This window comes from Argopecten irradians, chromosome 15 (genome assembly GCF_041381155.1).
Source record: "Argopecten irradians isolate NY chromosome 15, Ai_NY, whole genome shotgun sequence".
Lineage (NCBI taxonomy): Eukaryota > Metazoa > Mollusca > Bivalvia > Pectinida > Pectinidae > Argopecten > Argopecten irradians.
The window spans coordinates 22,456,186-22,473,791 of record NC_091148.1 but is presented as its reverse complement, the minus strand read 5'-3'; the positions used below and the strand labels follow the sequence as shown (position 1 = coordinate 22,473,791).

The window sequence follows — 17,606 nt, the reverse complement described above, 5'->3', positions numbered from 1 at the left end:
ATAAGTACAACTAGGCAACGCACGAGATCGCCGGGAAACACCCGTTCCCGGCGGATTCTGACGGGAGTAACGGTGTCCCACCCAACGATCGGAACGTAGTACCCGTTGAACTTATAAAAATCCTACGATCTCCAATGGCACTTGTATGAAAAATAAGTATTAAATAAACTATTACATATCTATATTTTATATTAACCGCTCTCACAACTCTTTCGTACCGTCATTCTCTCTCCGATCCGAATCCAATATTTCCAATACACCCCATACATCCAACGATCCCACATTCCAATACTCCAATACACATTGGATACACACTCACACTCAAATGACCCCGAGGCAGTTCAATAGGTCGGAGAGGTCGCTACTGTGCACTGCTACTGTGCACAAAGATGGCGGCTCCCATACTTTCACGCAACGTGCACACTCTCTGGCAAAATATTAGCTTTCTCGCTCGTTTTAGACGACTCATACACCGGACTTACAGTTAAACCAGACTTTAAAGGTAAAAACATATAAACAGCGATAATAAAACATGTGGAAAACTCTTTAGTAAACAATAATGAGCAAGCATGCTCGTTTTACATCTAACACTGTACTGTCTATAGTGACAGCTCAATTATCACAGTATCAGAGTATCTCAACTCAGTATTAAAAATACAAACTTTACAACTCTAGAATCAAAGATTCTTATGCACTCTTGACAATAAATATTGTCATTAATAATATCAATATACATAAAATACTGCTATTTACATAGTAAAAATGCATTTTTTACAATATGATGGTCCATATCAGAAACTCTTAGTGTTTTCAGTAGCGATAATACGATGAGGAACATGTATCAAAATAGGTTTGAACACATTTATACATGTACGTGTGTAAATTGTGGAAAAATATCCTGTTAATGATACTACCGTATCTCTCTAGGCAATTCTTCCTTGTGTATGATATATATGCAATGGTGTATAATGTAGTTTTGTTTTGTTTTGTTTCACAATGATAACATTATATGTCGGCAACGCTGAGTTGTTTGCTACAACAGGCACATCACATTTGTATTTGGAACATATCCGTGGCATGCAAATGTTAAGATATGACATCACAACAAGAGTCTTTGAGCTGGATAAGCTTAACCAAAACGACATATTGCTAGTAGCACAACAATACATTATATCCACATGTAGCTCAGGGTCTGTTCGTAATTTATGAGGATCGTCCGAGGCTGCACTTCCTACGTTTGATTGATTCAAAATATAAATAATGAAATTGAATCCTACCATTGTAGATTTTATTATTATCGTTATACATAATTTATGTAAGATTTCTTGAACTGATGGAGACAACGATGTAGCTCTAAACTAACATCATGAAAGCCCACCTGTATTTCTACATGTTCTACGACCAACGTCAAATATATTTGAAGACCTCCAAACCGAAGAATAATGATAATTTTCAATACGGAACACCCGTGTATTCAAGTAATGTTAAACGTAAACTAAGTAGAGCTCAAATTATCTCTCAGTCGAAGAAACTCTATATAAAAAGACGGGAGAGAGGGAGGTGGGGGTGAGGGGGTTAATGAGGGGGTGAGGGGATTGATGGAGGGGGTGAGCGGGGGTTGAGGGGTTATAGTCTGTATCTCTCACCTGGTTAATTTGGATATGTACAAGACATATCTGCTTTCTTCATACGTTATTGGATTGAACAGGGTGAACAATTACGCTGCTGTCGATGTTTTCTTGAAACATAATATTTGCATTGCGATTAAATTTAACGAAAAAGAGGAAACATCACGATAACGACTGGATTAGTTAGTGTTCTGTGGAAATACCCTTATCAACACGGATGGTAAAATGCTAAGTAGGTGGCTAAAACGACCATGACATGTTGACGTGATACATCGTGATAGCTCACTGTCAACAGCCAGTAATAACTACAGATACCGCACTAGTATTGGTAATAACCAAAGTATATTGGTGGAGTGTTACAGTAGCGGAGACAATGTACGGTCTTAGGATACAACATGAAGTAGGAGCAGGCTCTCAAGGTAAGGCAATTGTTCTACCGGGATCTAAACCAGGTAGGATTGACATCAGGGTAGCATTAAATGTTACAAGCCAAATAAGGTTAAAATCTACCGTATTTTAGAGAAATGATAATCACTGGAATCTATATATTGATCACATCGTTAAAATATTATGTAAATTATATTGGTGTGTGGGGTTTTTGTAGCTGTAGTTGTTATATATATACATCAATGCGGAAGTTACGATAGACTACGGCTAGAATGTGTGACGGGTAGGATTGTATTGTTAAACATGTATATGGGACAAGGAAGTTATCCTAACCGTGTACACATATGTACTCACAATATGTTACAGATTCAATATAAATTTAAGACACTCCACCCCTTAATCAACACACAGAAAACAAATTTGCACTTGTTATCTGGTCACGTTTTTTTCTTATTTTGTTCCCTAACAATTTTACATGTCGAATATTTCCAATTTCATTTCAATTTTTTTTCATTCTTATTTTATCTATAATTTTTTGTATGACAATATGATATATATAGGGAAACATAAATACAATAAAACCGCTATTTAGATAATTTAGATGTTTATAGGCTTCTTTAAAAGGAATCTGAGCTGACAAAGTTGCGTTATAAATTGATATCTATATAGCAGCCATTTATTTTCGTAGTACCCCTAAAGTCGGTAGGAGTTGATGTGACGATCAAGGGGTTCGTTGCCAACGTCCAATCGACCTTGACCTATGAGAACCAAAGGGAGGCTGCCATGGAGACGGTGTTTGTGTTCCCGATCGACGACCGGTCGGCTGTGTATCAGTTCGAGGCTGATATCGACGGCCGTCACATCATCGCGGAATGTCAGGACAAAGAACAGGTGCACATTATGTCTAAGGATAATGTAGAAAGAAAAATCATTGTACAGAGACATGTGTTCGATTTTGTATGTATAGGATTTTTGGTTGAAGCAAAATTCGCATAAAATAATGACATACATAACATAGTCGTGATTGGTTGTTTTGTCACTGTGTTATTTATTAACTGTTCAAACTAAACAGAAAACAAGAACATTACCATCGGACATTTGTAAAAAAAAATTATGATTACGCTTTATATATATATGTTATCGCAGCTCCATTCATAATTCCTTTTGTGCCAAATTAGAAAACTAATGATATCGAAACTATTTGTTTAAAAATCAAATAATTGCTATAACACATTTTTATCATCCATTTAGCACATCACACATTGTTTACGTGAATGTGTTTGCATTGTTTATTAGGCATTCTAGACGAGAAATCAACAATACATTTACATATTGTCCTGGTAATGAAGTATTACGTTGATTTCTTTCCAGGCCAGAGAAACCTATAAGGATGCTCTTAAAACTGGTCACACGGCCATGTTGCTCTCCGAGTCTGATACATCCGGGGACGTGTTTGAGTGTAAAACTCGGCAATCTACCGCCTCACGGAGCTGCCACGTTAACCTTTTCCTACGTCACAGAGCTGACCACCGACAGTGAAGGGATTGTGACCTTCACATTACCTACGGTTCTTAACCCGAGATACACTCCTCCGGGTAAGGCTCAAAGATTTAAACCATTAGATTTCAAATCATTATTAGAAATGTTTTAACAAATACCGTATTCGCCGTAATAAGCGCTCGTGGCTTATTAATGAACCAAAATGTAACTTGTGGACGAATAAGGTCAGCTATATTATACATATTTCTGTACTCATGGTACATTAATCTGAGGCGTATTATCATGTCGTGATTCATATGTAAAACACTCGCAAGCTCATGCAACATGGGAAACAATGCTAATGTTAGAGGCATCACATGTTCTAAACATTGTTAAATCAATGTTATGTGGCGTTTATACAACTTCAAACCTTCTTCAGAAAAATGGAGAAGCTCTTATAGGGGTAGGGGCGGTAATTACGCCAAATACAGAATTGTGTATAATGTTTCCCATTTCATAGGAGTAGTGGCGGTAAATACGGCGAATACGGTATATTGTAAATTGTTTCCCATTTTATAGGGGTAGGGGCGGTAATTACGGCGAATACGGTATATTGTATCCTATTTTATAGGGTAGGGGCGGTAATTATGGCGAATACGTTATATTGTCTCCGATTTTATAGGGATCGGGGCGGTAATTAAGGCGAACATGGCATATTGCATAGTGTTACCCATTTTATAGGGGTAGGGGCGGAAATTATGGCGAATACGGTAAATTGGATATTGTTTCCCATTTTATAGGGATTGGGGCGGGTTGAATACCATATATTTTATATTGTTTCCCATTTTATAGGGGTTGAAGTGATAATTACGACGAATACGGTATATTGTATATTGCTTTCCATTTTATAGGGGTATGAGGGGTTATTACAGCGAAAACGGTACATTGTACAATTTTTCCCATTTTATAGAGGTATAGGTGGCAATTACGGTATATACGGTATCTTATATATATTGTTTCCCATTTTTTAGGGGTAGGGGTGGTAATTACAGCGAATACGGTATATTTATTGTTTCCCATTTTATAGGTTTAGGGGCGGTAATTACGGTGAATACGGTATATTGTTTATTGTTCTCATTTTAAAGAGGTAGGGACGATAATTACGGCAAATGCGGTAAATTGTATATTGTTTCCAATTTGATAGGGTTAGGGGCGGTAGTTATTGCGAATACGGTATATTGTATATTGTTTCCCATTTTGTCTGATTATTTTCGCGGGTCTACATTAAGGTTTTGTTTTACTTAAAACTGGAAAAATAAAATTTTGATAGATTAGAACCTTACAGGTATTAATTTACATCTAATGAACGTTTTAAATGTGCATGTCGTTATCACACAAATATACCATCTCAATTCGTGGTTCCTGTTTCATAACTGTTGAGTGAGGTAAAACTAACGCAAAAGAAAGTTTACAAACAGTATATGCAAATGAAACATTTATAATCACGTGAATAACATACACATTTATATAATGATTTATGTCGCCGATTTTCAGATAGAACATTTGTTATCTGTATAAGTGTTATCGATTTTGAATTTGACAGGTTTCGAGATGTCCCCTCCCTCCTCTGACGCCATTCAATATACAGACATTCAGTACCAGATGCGATTTGTGACTAAGGTCGAAGGTCAACATTTGATAAAAGCAATTGTACCAAAGATGGACATGCTGAAAGTGGACTTGGCAGAGGACAAAAAGTCAGCAAATGTAAGATTTAATTATCAACATGGTTTCAACATAGGTTTATTGCCAAGGTATTGTAAATTTCGTTAAATCTTCTGAAAAAGGTTGAGAGCCCTGAACAATTCGCGTGACTATGTTGATACCGTAGTGCCGGTTTAACTATAATAATTTCATTGTTATGAAAAAATACGATCTGATCTGGCTTCAAGAGCATGCATAACTAAACCATATCAATGTCTCGTATATATCATCTCGGCGAAGTGATTTGGATATACATATATTCAGATTAGCAACAAATTACATACGGCGTAACGTTACAGGTAACCCTTGACGATGCCACAAAATTCAAATTCGACCATGACCTTTCCCTGACTCTGGAATATGAAGATGTTTTTCAACCGACGGTTATTTTGGAGAAAGGCCAAAACAGCAAAGGTAAATTTAATAGGCTTTTCTTGATATAAACTTTATAGCTTTTTTAAAGATATCAGTTTCATTTCATCCTGTATACATTCTGTACACGACGTTTTGGATTGTTTGTATGATATAAGGGTTATCTCCCGTTGTGTATGATATAAGGGTTGTCTCCCGTGTGTATGATATAAGGGTTGTCTCCCCTGTGTGTGATATGTGGAGTATATACCAGTAGTGAGAGTGTGCGTGTTTTGGACGACTACGTGGATTAAAACAATTATTATGTTTCCCTTAATCGTAACGAGGTTTCTAATTGGCTTAAAATGAATGTTATTAAAACACGTAATATTTGACGACAGCGTTTGTAACATCACCCTTGAATGGCTGATATAAATAGACCCTCAAAATTTAGGATTTTCACGGAAACAGATTGAGTTATCGTGATATAACATCACGGTTTATTTATAGTTCAGTCGGATCTGTTTTTATATCCCCGTAACGTTTTTTTTTTTTAAGTTTATTCTTGATAATTTGATGTGTCGTTTTTACCAAATACGTGTCTTTGAAAATAGTCCTGAATCTCAACGACATGTGCAAGAACGTTATGTCGATCTTGGTTACTGTTTTCATTGTTTACAGAAGGGTTCCTGAAAAGTGACGTTGTTATGATGGACTTCCTGCCCGACTTAAGATCAGTACCAGAACTGACAGAAGCAGAATTTGTCTTCGTTATAGACTGCTCAGGTATAAACTCTATCGATTATATTTTGTATTTGGAAATTTGTAGCAACACTTGAATGAATCTGAATACAGTGTAAATAGTCTATCCTATTATACATCTTACATGCAGGATATACATTGAGAGTTTAGAGTACAGAAATCCCTGGAATACCTCAGTAATGAAAACGTTGTCGATGACCTGTCCACATTTTCCTTGCTAGGGAGCATGAGAGGAGATCAAATCGCGAAGGCTAAAGAAACCGTTCTACTCCTACTCAAAAGCCTGCCTGTAGGATGCTTCTTTAATGTGGTAGCTTTTGGGAGTTCATTTAAGTGGTGGTTCACAAGGTAAGTGACGTTCATAGAGCCTTTAACGTTATTGTAATTGATACAGGATATATCCTGTAATGAATTGTTTATATGGGTTATGTCAAGGTAAGTGCCAGTAAGTTTTGTACCAGAGGAGAGGATATTTGAAAAAAATGAAAGTAATGAACGAATGTGATTTGTTGTTGATTTTTATATATTTTATATTTCATTTCCCATATTAGGAAAAATGAATTTATATTATTGATATATTAAGCTAAATTATGAATATATAGATATATACCTTTATGAATTTTGAATGCAATGTGTTAAAGGGTATGTAATATGATATCGGAGTATGTTGAAAGTGATAAGGAAACATTGAAAGAGTGACATCCTGCGTGATGTTATTTGTTGTAACGGAACTGGCCCCAAGACTCCCAACTCCGACAAATCTCCATTAATTACTTGGGAAATGAAATTTGTTCTTGTTTTGGAAAAGGCTTCGTGATTTTCGTAGCATTTAAGAATGTTGCCATTGATACAGAAATGGGAAATTGTGTATTCCATGAATGAATAGTAGGAATTGCTACAAATTTCAAAATTCATTATAACAGTAAGGTATATTAAACTGACAATGTGTAACGTCCGCCTACATAACTGTCAAGCAACATTTGTTGTTTTGTTGTTTTTGTGGTGAGATCACTAAACTTGCCATGCCTAACGACTTTTCCAAAATAATTTTATTTCGGAGTCAAAACACTTTAAAAGTATTTTTAGTTTTTGCTGCAACACGTGTATATGTTTGAGAAACCTAATAAAACCGTGAATTATACGAAATTTAATCGCAGGTCCGAATGATTTTTTGTTTTTGTTTTTTTTGGGTTTTTTTTTTACAGATATCGATTTTTATTTGGAAATAGCTTTTGTAATGAGATGATAGAATGGCCGAACATTCTGATATATCAAATCAGTTTTCTACAATTGTTTTATAATAATAAAAAAATTTTAACATTTAATGATAGTTCTATGAAATATGACGAAACCAGTTTAGAGGAAGCACTTGTACTACAGAAAGGTTTGGACGCTAACCTTGGCGGTACAGAAATACTGCAACCTTTGGAATCTCTTTATATGCCCAGGTAAGTAGTACAACAATATGATGATACGTGGATATATTTGTGGTTTGTTTAATTGGATAAACGGCCTCTGAACAGCTAGTGTCAATTAATCGTGGAACATTTCTTGGTAATGATGGAGCAACTTGCGGTCACATGATACTGACAACGGGCAAAAACATAATGAACCAATACTGATGTAATAAATTAATATTAAATAGTTTCTAATTAGCGTATAATTTTGCGCAAAAACTCATTCGAAATGGGTTACATTAAACAATTCCTGGCATACATATTACATACTTTCTGGAGTTACCCTTAGCATGATCTCATCAAGTTGAGCGGGTTCTGATTTTAGATTTTCCTTTTTCAGCCACTTCATACAGCCACAGTTCGACAGGTAAGTGGTCTTATCAATTTAGTTTTGGAATCTCTGAAACTACTGTTCCAGTTGCTAATGCATTAATTTTAATCTTCATTAAACAAAACGCCTATATCTGACAATAAACGCACAAAAAGAACCAAACGAATAAGAATTTCGTAATTTTGATGTTCAAAAATTGAATCCGCTGCTTTATGTTAAGTGATGAGTTAATCATATTTCTTATTAAGAACGGTTTGTAGAATCATTTTAATTTGTTACAATTTTATTTTCATATTCAAGTGAATATTACAAAAATTTTTAAACGTGGAAATAACTGGCGATATGGTAATTCTATCACGATAATCAAGAAATTCAGTCTAAAATCAGAACATCCAAGGCGGTTTGATCTTCAAAGACTTTAAGTATATAATACTTGATAATTGAAGGTGTTCCTGTTGACGGATGGACGCGTATCCAACACCAACCATGAATTTGGTTTTCTAGGTTTAAGCCAAATTTGTGAAATATCAAACCTCTATGCAGTCTTTTGAATTAACTTCCTAAAGACCTAAGTAAGAATAATCATCTAATGTTTATGAATGCCGTTTTGACCAATCGAGTGCCCCCTCACAGACTATTAGCGTATACTAACACTCTCATGTTCAACTGGATTCGTGAAGGTGTTCCTGCTGACGGATGGAGGCGTATCCAACACCAACCAAGTCATCACACTGGCGAGGAAGAATGCCGACAATACAAGGTCTGTGACAGTGAAGTTGTTTGTTAACGATTCTCCATCCTATAACTGAACTATGTTTGCAATGCTGGAACCATCATTTGAATTATGCTCACTTTCTCTCTTCATTCTATATTTTGTTTGATTTAATTTCAGAATCTTTACCTTTGGCATTGGAAAAGGAGCATCCACATCACTCGTGAGGAATGTTGCTAAGGTTACCAATGGGTTGGCCACTTTTGTTACAGACAAGGAGAAACTAAGAACAAGGTGAATATGTAGATAACGAGTTCAACTTAACAAAACATAACATACAATCAGATATCATGTAAAATAATTACCACTATAAGCATAGAGGTACGATGACATACCAAGCTGACAATATATGTCGCTCGAAAAGAACTTTTATGAAATACATACATTAACCCTACTTGAATTTATAATTCAATAGAACCACTAAAAGACACTTTAATCCTTAAGTATAGTTGTCCCTTTCTGGTGGTTTTATCAAAGGATAAAGTTTTGTTACATGGATTCTTTAATCCTTAAATAAACATAGAATGTTGATTTAATGTTCCACTTTACTTGCTAATATCTCTTACCGAGTACTTTATAACATTCAATCGTTGTTACCCCGGTTGCTATTACAAAGACTGAATTACATTCCTGGCCCAGATGTAAATACTTGGTAGTCTGCCCAGTCCCGAGGAATGTTCTTACACTTCATCACAAATAAATCTGATGCTTCAGCTCATACACACTTGCGTCCATGACAAACTTGTCAATCAATGTTTAATTATATTAACAGGTTATGACTGTTCTGAATCATGCCATGCAGCAGCCGGTAACCAACCTAAATCTAGAATGGAATCTTCAACCAAGCTGCACAGCTATCAATATTCCCCAACAGGCTCCAGTTGTATTCAAAGGACAGAAAGTTATCACTTATGCCCTGATCAATGGAGTGGAAAACCTAACTGAGGTAATTTCCTCCCTTTTTTCTGTCTATCAGAAGTACGACGGGTTCAAGAGTAATATAAAAATCTAGGTTATGGCAGAATATTTCGGACTACTATACATTGAGACTGATGTGTGTATTGGGTTTGTTGTTTGGATTTTTGACAAACTCTTTATATTCGACACCTTGACTGAGAAAATGGTATGCAAGTGAGCTTGACCACTGGTTATATGTTTCTGGGTAGAAAGTTCTTCTCGGTGTAGCGATAGAATAGTACAGCGAAGTAGCATTATATTTGTATAAACATTTTGAGAAGTATATTTACACTAACTATCAGCAAGGGAGGTTGACCACTGGTTATTCTGTATTTAGTAGGTATTGATTGTGACGTCACGTGTTTACTAGCGTAACATCACACTTTTCTGAGAAAACGACGTGAATTGCGCTAACACAATAATGGCGTCACAATGGACACCTACCGCAAGAGAGCGAACTATGTCACATGCAAAGACGGAATAGGTTACTGGGTAGAATGTTCTGTCGCTTTAGTGGCAGCATGCTACAGCGAAGTAGCTATTTACACTAACAATCTGTTCTCTTTTAATGTAATATAAATTTGACTATTTCTCACCATACACTATATTTGTGTCCTTTTGTGATATTTACATAAGCCCTATATAGTCAATGAGAGTTTGCGTTGCGTTCAAATTAGCGTAATTGCAATAACGTATGAATGCAAACACAGTGCAGGATCGAACTGCTTGTCTACGCTTGGATAAGATATTGCGTCCTATGATAATCTAAATTAATTTTAATTGGTATATTCTACCTTTTTAAATATGACAGACTTGTTTTGAATTTATAACAAAAATTGGTTTTCGGTTTAATATTGGTCTCAAGACTGATCCTTAGGCGGCACAGACAATATTATGTCAGTACTCAGCTGACAGTAGGAGATTTTACATTGAAATGTAAACAAAGTTTCCACGTCATAAGTTGACGGATTTCAAAATAGCAATAAAGAGATGTTATAAGATCCAATTAAATATGTATTTGACATCAAAACAGAATATGTGTTCAAAGCATTTTAAAAGTAATAAACAACTAAATTAATCGCTGGTCGGGGCAACAACCGGGTGCTTTCCTCAGGGGAATTCCATAGATACATCGGTATACGTATATGGTAATTCCTCTCATTAATTTATACAGAACACCGGAGAACTATTCTAGGAGAACTATTCTAATCAAACATTAGTTTCACGGACAGGTTCCCATAAAAAAATACATCATCCGAAACAGTATCATCGGCTTTTTCCTCCGTGATTACACTCAAAATAGGCTTACATACACCATACAAACGCTTATATATATCCTCCGTACAAGTAAATGTTATGACTTACGTAGACCGATACATCCATGACATGCATTCTGCAGTTCAACGGACAGTAGGCTATATTACAGTAGCCTACATTTTCTCGGTTGAAAAAATGAAATATGGCGCTCCACTTCGGACCGCATCACTACACTGATAACGATACAGATAGTCGTCCCACCTCAGTCATCTTCATTTTTTCTCAAAATGGATATTATTGGTATATTATCAAATTTTAAAGTTTGAAAAAAACCTCATTTTGAAAAGATTTGAATGGCGTCATTGTTATATTTCAAATCAAGCTACAACTTTCAACAATCGGAACTATATCTTCGGTCATCCCGACTACCGTAGTTATCCAACGTAGTAACGAACACCGTTTTAAATCTGATGACAAACATGTAAAAGTAGACTTATTGATGTATATATATATATTGAACGCGCTGCATTTAATGTGTCTGTATCCAATTGCATTCATACCACTTTTAACGCAATCAAAACACCGTTCAATCTCTATATAAATACATACCTGTGATTTATCATTTTAGAAAACCATAAATTGTCTGAATTATTTTGATTTTTAATTATCTATTATTTGATTATTGTTTGTTAAGGACACTCAATGTTCAGTAGTTCTGAAAGGTGACATTGGTAAGGAAAATTCAATACACTACACCCTGAACTTTGACCTCTTGTCTGTGGTCGAACCCGACGAGTCATTTCCTGTCCATCGTCTTGCAGCAAAGACCCAGATAAAGGACTTCGAGACAACAGGTAACTATATGGTACACGAGATGTAATAAAAGTTAGTGACGTCATTGAAGTTATATGTGCCATAATTGTCATACTAGCAAGTTGAGAAAAAACATTTAATATGTTATTCACTATGTTGCCAACATTAAATAAAAGCTGAAAATAAACTTTGGCAGTATTACCACAATACCTTATATTTGAGCCTACCAAGCAGTACAATGAGTCAAACAAAGAATCAAAACAACAATGTTTTGTGGCACACACAACATCAATAGTCCACACGATGTGGCAGTTTCGTGTGTATAGGACACGGATAGGACAATTTGATTAATGACATATCCTTATACCCACTCTGTTCAACAAACGTAGTGATAATTAGGATCGGTATTTTAATCAGATTGCAAATATAATAAAGCGATGCGATTGAAATTATGGAAACCCGAATGTTTTAAAATATATGTATCACACGACGGACCCGTTCAGCCATGTCACACGGCAGTGTCATAAATACCGGAGAGTCAGTTTGATATAGAGACGAAATTTAAAGCTGTGCTTATATGTCCGTGAACAGGAGTTAATAGGACTGGATAAATAATTGTATTAAATTATTGAATTCGTTTGAAACATTTCATATTACATAGACACTCATGTAAGATTCTCTATATAAATCCTAAAAGGGCCAAGAACTGAAAACGTTTTTATCTAAACTTTTTTAGAACAATGTAATTTCCGCACACAAATTATAAATATACAAATGTATGACAATCTGAAATTGTCGGATGCACTGTCGTATTAGAACCCAGTTTTTTTATTTAGATTGTCATATAACTTGATGAAAAAATCTTCATATAACCATAAAGACATACATTTTTACTTCTTATAACTAATTAAATATTTACAGGTGATGATAGTAAGAAAGGGGAGATAACACTTCTCAGTATGTGGGCAAACGTTGTGTCTCGGTACACGGCATTTGTTGGTGTGGACAAAGACAAGAAGGAACTTGTGGACGGAGGTAGACTAGTACAAAGACGTCATTTAGACAGTGGTATACCGTGTGGAACGAGGGTACGTATTTTATTGAAAGGTCCAATGGTTCTGCCAAAAGGATAACAGAAAAGTCCGTGTCACCATGTTTATTCATTGTGTCTGGTACATATATCCTAATGGCTCTAAATAAGTATCTATAATAAGTGTGAATAATGATAATGAATAAATGCCAAAGATTGCCGAAGTAATGGTAACGGTGAAACATAGTGTGTGACATATTTACAGCTTTATACAGATGCCGCAGTACACCTGTAGGACATAGATTGTGGTAATAAGTGTGAATAATGATAATGAATGAATGTCGACGATCGGCAAGGTAATGGTGAAACATAGTGAGTGCGACATATCCTAATTACTTTAGTTAAATTAGAAAATACAACGCCGACAGAGCATAAAGTTACTCATCATTTAAACTATAATTGGTGTTTAATCATCATGTATTATATATGTCTAATTAACACAAAAATAATATCATTATATAATATCATTTCATATAAAACATAGTGCTACGGATTTTTTCGGGATGCAATTAATTATTTTTGATATTTGTATCTTAAAATAAGATTAGAAGCTCAAACTTTCCGATGGCGGGTAATTGTGTAAAGTAAGTATATTTTGTAACTGAAGGAAACTACTAATTCGTCTGCTCTTGTTATAGTTTGCGAAAAATACTATTTGTCAAATATTTACAGATTTACTTCGGTAGAATTCTAATAACGTTTAAAACCACGAGGAGCCAAAATCAGTCGACAAATTTATCCCAGGTCAAACAATTGATAACTATATTTAAGAAGGCTAGACCACATATGTCTCTCTCTAAACACGGGGTGATAATCAAGTGAATTGGTTTTGAATAACGCGTGCAGAACTGAGAAATATAACTGGTTACAGTATTAATTGGATCCTGCAACAAAGTTTCAACGAGTTTTCAGTTTCCCAACATGTGCTAGATTCATTTATACGAGATTTTACAAAATGGGTTATACTGTTGAAGAAAGTTGACTTTTTTGCCTACGTAAGCGAGCGGAAGCAAATCGTTTCATTAAATCTTTTCATATGTACACTTTAATTTTATAAAGGATGGTAATCTGTGTTGACGTAATGATCAATGATGATAAAAACTGATCGTGCTGATTCTTGAAAATGAAAAAAATGAGATATTAATCTTACTAAAACACCGATCCTTATTCTCACTGCGTTTTACTAAAGGATCTGACACCATCCAACAATGGGACACGTACTGATGATGTTACTAATAGTATTCATACATCCAGAATCCTTGAATTTAAGGGACGAAATAGATTGCAGGAGCTCTCAGAATAATTTCGTCTTGGATAATTGGATAAGATATGTCTTTGGTCAGCATAAAATTGTGGACAAAATTTGACTAATCTTATCGTATATTATGTTAACAATCTACCTATATTTTCTTGTTGATTTGTAGCAACTTCTATATATAATTCCGATGTCCACCCAAGCTTAATTATGCATTGATATTATACAATATAAGTTACTTAAAATTTGCATTACAAGTGTATATTTTTTACAATTTCTGTTGTATATTAGTTCAAAAAAGGATCGTTAGGTTTTTGTTGCATTGACTCAATAAAGGGGTAAAACGAAATTTAGAGGATTGATACCCCATTTGATTCACTCTTCAATTATATCTGGGTATTATGCTGTAAATTTGGGTTTCCATAGGTAGGGGCCATGTATATAGTATGTTCCAGGTGTCTTTTAGAGGGAGGATGATCCTACTGTATTTGTAAATTCGGCTGTTAACTACTCGGTCTCCTCTATAGAGCTATTGCTCCCTCACCTTTTCCTATTACCAGTGTAACGGCACACACCACAGCGATTACGGTGTAGGGGCAGCTTCAGATGTCGCTACGATGGCTATAGTCTACTGTATTCTATTAGGCAACATGGCTGGTTATTTTTTTTTTTCATATAACTTATGTTATATTGGACCATTTTGTCAACTATCATATATCTCCTGTGTATAAGCTGACATAAGAAATCAGAAACCTGGAACCCATGAACTTAGTAATTTAAACTTATAAGTTACCAAGACCATAAAAAACGTTAAGAATTAGGTGGTGTATGAGAATTGTTTATCATACTACTATGGTATAAAATATATGTATTCATACTCCGATCACATGTGTATTACTCGTTCATGAAGTTAATTTCATCATTGTGATTACTGTCTATAAAATTAATAAAACAATTTATATGATTACAAAGGTATTAGGACAATTTCATATCGAATAACGCAGGGATGATGGTGTAGGGGACAGCTTCAGATGTCAGAGAAGCCGATGATGCTTTTAAACAACTCTATTGTATTTATTAGCAACATGACGGGTTAGGTTGATACAATTTGTGTATGGTTATTCTACATAAAGGTATACATATGTATACTATTTTGTGAGTTGATATACTTTATCCGGTTATTAAAATAGTATAGATCCCATTTTTGTTTTATATACAATATCAATGTACCTGAATTTTATTGTTGTTATAGTCTCTGTCCATGTATTTCTTGTATAAAGTCTGCCTACGTAATTCATCTCTAAACAGAATGTTGGTCCCCCAACCTAGAATCAATGGTTACAGAATGTATGTATCGTGCGCTCACATGTTACTGGACCTATTAAGTTCACAGTCATTTGTGAATTATTATTCCATCCGCATTTTTATGGGTACAATGGAACGTCATTTTAACCATTTCTTACATTGTTTGTATTTTGACAAAATCTTGCCCGGTATTATTGTTTTTAGTTTTGAAACACCAAAGTGGACTCTCCATTCTGTCGTGCATGTACACATGTGTGCACAGGGAAAATTCAGGACTAAAAGGAGTTGGATTAAATTACACATACTGTTTGGTGGTAGTCTCACAAAAGTATGAGTATTTTATGATGGATTAAAATACACATATTTACTTGTCTCCACCAAAATGTATGTGTAATTTAATCCGTTGTTTTCACGGGTATTATTTAAAATTAACTCGGAAGATTGACCTCGGATTGTACTACTTTCTAATTTCGCGAATAAAAAGCTAATTCTCGACGGTATTTTTACTCTGTTAACACCATGTTAAATTAATATACATTTGCAGGAGGACGAAGGTACGTTGTGGCGCTGACACTTGGTTCCTTGTTATTCATTTCAACAGTATGAATCTATGTAGGTCGTGTATTTTACAATTTATAACATATAAATATTTTCAGTGCCCCAAAGAGAGAATCTTTTTCGGAAGTTGAGATTAATTGTACATTATTCACTATTAATTACTTATTGAGTTCTGCTGAAATTGTACTTCATATTCAATCTTTAAAATTTTTACATTCTATTCTTTATATTGTAATTATTAATGTTCAAGGTTTTTAAGCGGAATGCAACGTCCGATTGGTCATGTTAAGGTAGGAAAATTGTACCGTTGTCAATGTCACTATAATGGCATCTCGATACATACACTGTCCTCTAAAAGTATTGCTACATATGTAAAAATAAGTGCTATCTGTTTATCTCTGAGAAAACTCCCGAAAAAATTACATTCTCTTTATTTGGAGAAGGATAAATAAGTTGTTTAATGATATAAGTTAATGACTGTATTAACAAGGTTTACATATTACGTACTATATGTATATTTGTAAAACTGTACGGCGTAACAGATCTTTTGGAAGTTGAGTGTATTTGATAAATAAAGGTGTATTTCTATTTTACTGTAGCGTATTAAACTATATTGTAATTGCACCTCACTTTATTAGTTTATAACGTCCTATTAACAGCCAGGGTAATGTAAGGACGTGTCAGGTTTGTTGGTGGATGAAAAACCGCAGTATCCGGAGAAAAACCTCCGACCAGCGGTCAGTACCTGACAAATGCTCGATCTTGGGATTCGAAACTCGCGACTACAGAGGTGTCGAGACATCTTATCCACTTCGGCCACCGCGGCCCTAATTGAAACTGTTTTTTTTTTTTACATTTGTATAGTAACTAAAATATGGACATCACTGTTTTTTGTCATATACAAATGTAAAGTCACAAGGAATAAATACATTGTGCATAGCTCCACATATTTTTATTTTCTGATGTTTTTAATAACTTTATAAGTAGGGGGGCTGCTAACGGATTCATAACGTGTTCAATTGTATGTTTTTATGTATTTTATTGGTCTTAAATTTTCGTAATTTTTATTGCGAAAGGTAACAACCTCCAAGGCAAAAAACTATCTTGCAGACTTTCGGCGATATGGCTTGGGAACTATCAGTCTACCTGCAGCCCTGCCAAGCAGAGTATACAGTTACACGGAATCATGAAGAGGGAGTGTTGTTTGGTAGTCTTGCACATCTTGGGGCACAAGGGGTGCAGTTTTCACATCTTTCCATTGACACATGGCCGAACATCAGGTGTCATGGAACGTTGATAGATCTACAGAAATTTGACGGGAGTTTGGTACTGGATCGTGAAACTTGCTGGAGCACTATATTAAAGTGAAGTTTTCCTAAAATCATAACCTTCAGATACATCTTGTAAGTATTGACCTATTAGTTTTGTATCTGGCTCCGA

The 17,606-nt window shown here is 35.0% G+C and overlaps 1 protein-coding gene across 1 annotated transcript; it reads left to right on the top strand.

Moving 5' to 3' along the window:
- Positions 1–1,786: 1,786 nt before the first annotated feature.
- LOC138309825 (von Willebrand factor A domain-containing protein 5A-like) lies at positions 1,787–7,838 on the top strand. The gene is given in 9 exon segments (XM_069251054.1): positions 1,787–2,047; positions 2,704–2,906; positions 3,387–3,476; positions 3,478–3,610; positions 5,098–5,261; positions 5,558–5,672; positions 6,291–6,395; positions 6,593–6,719; positions 7,703–7,838. Coding segments are annotated over 9 exon segments (1,104 nt in total). The 5' UTR covers positions 1,787–2,001; the 3' UTR covers positions 7,824–7,838.
- Positions 7,839–17,606: the final 9,768 nt, after the last annotated feature.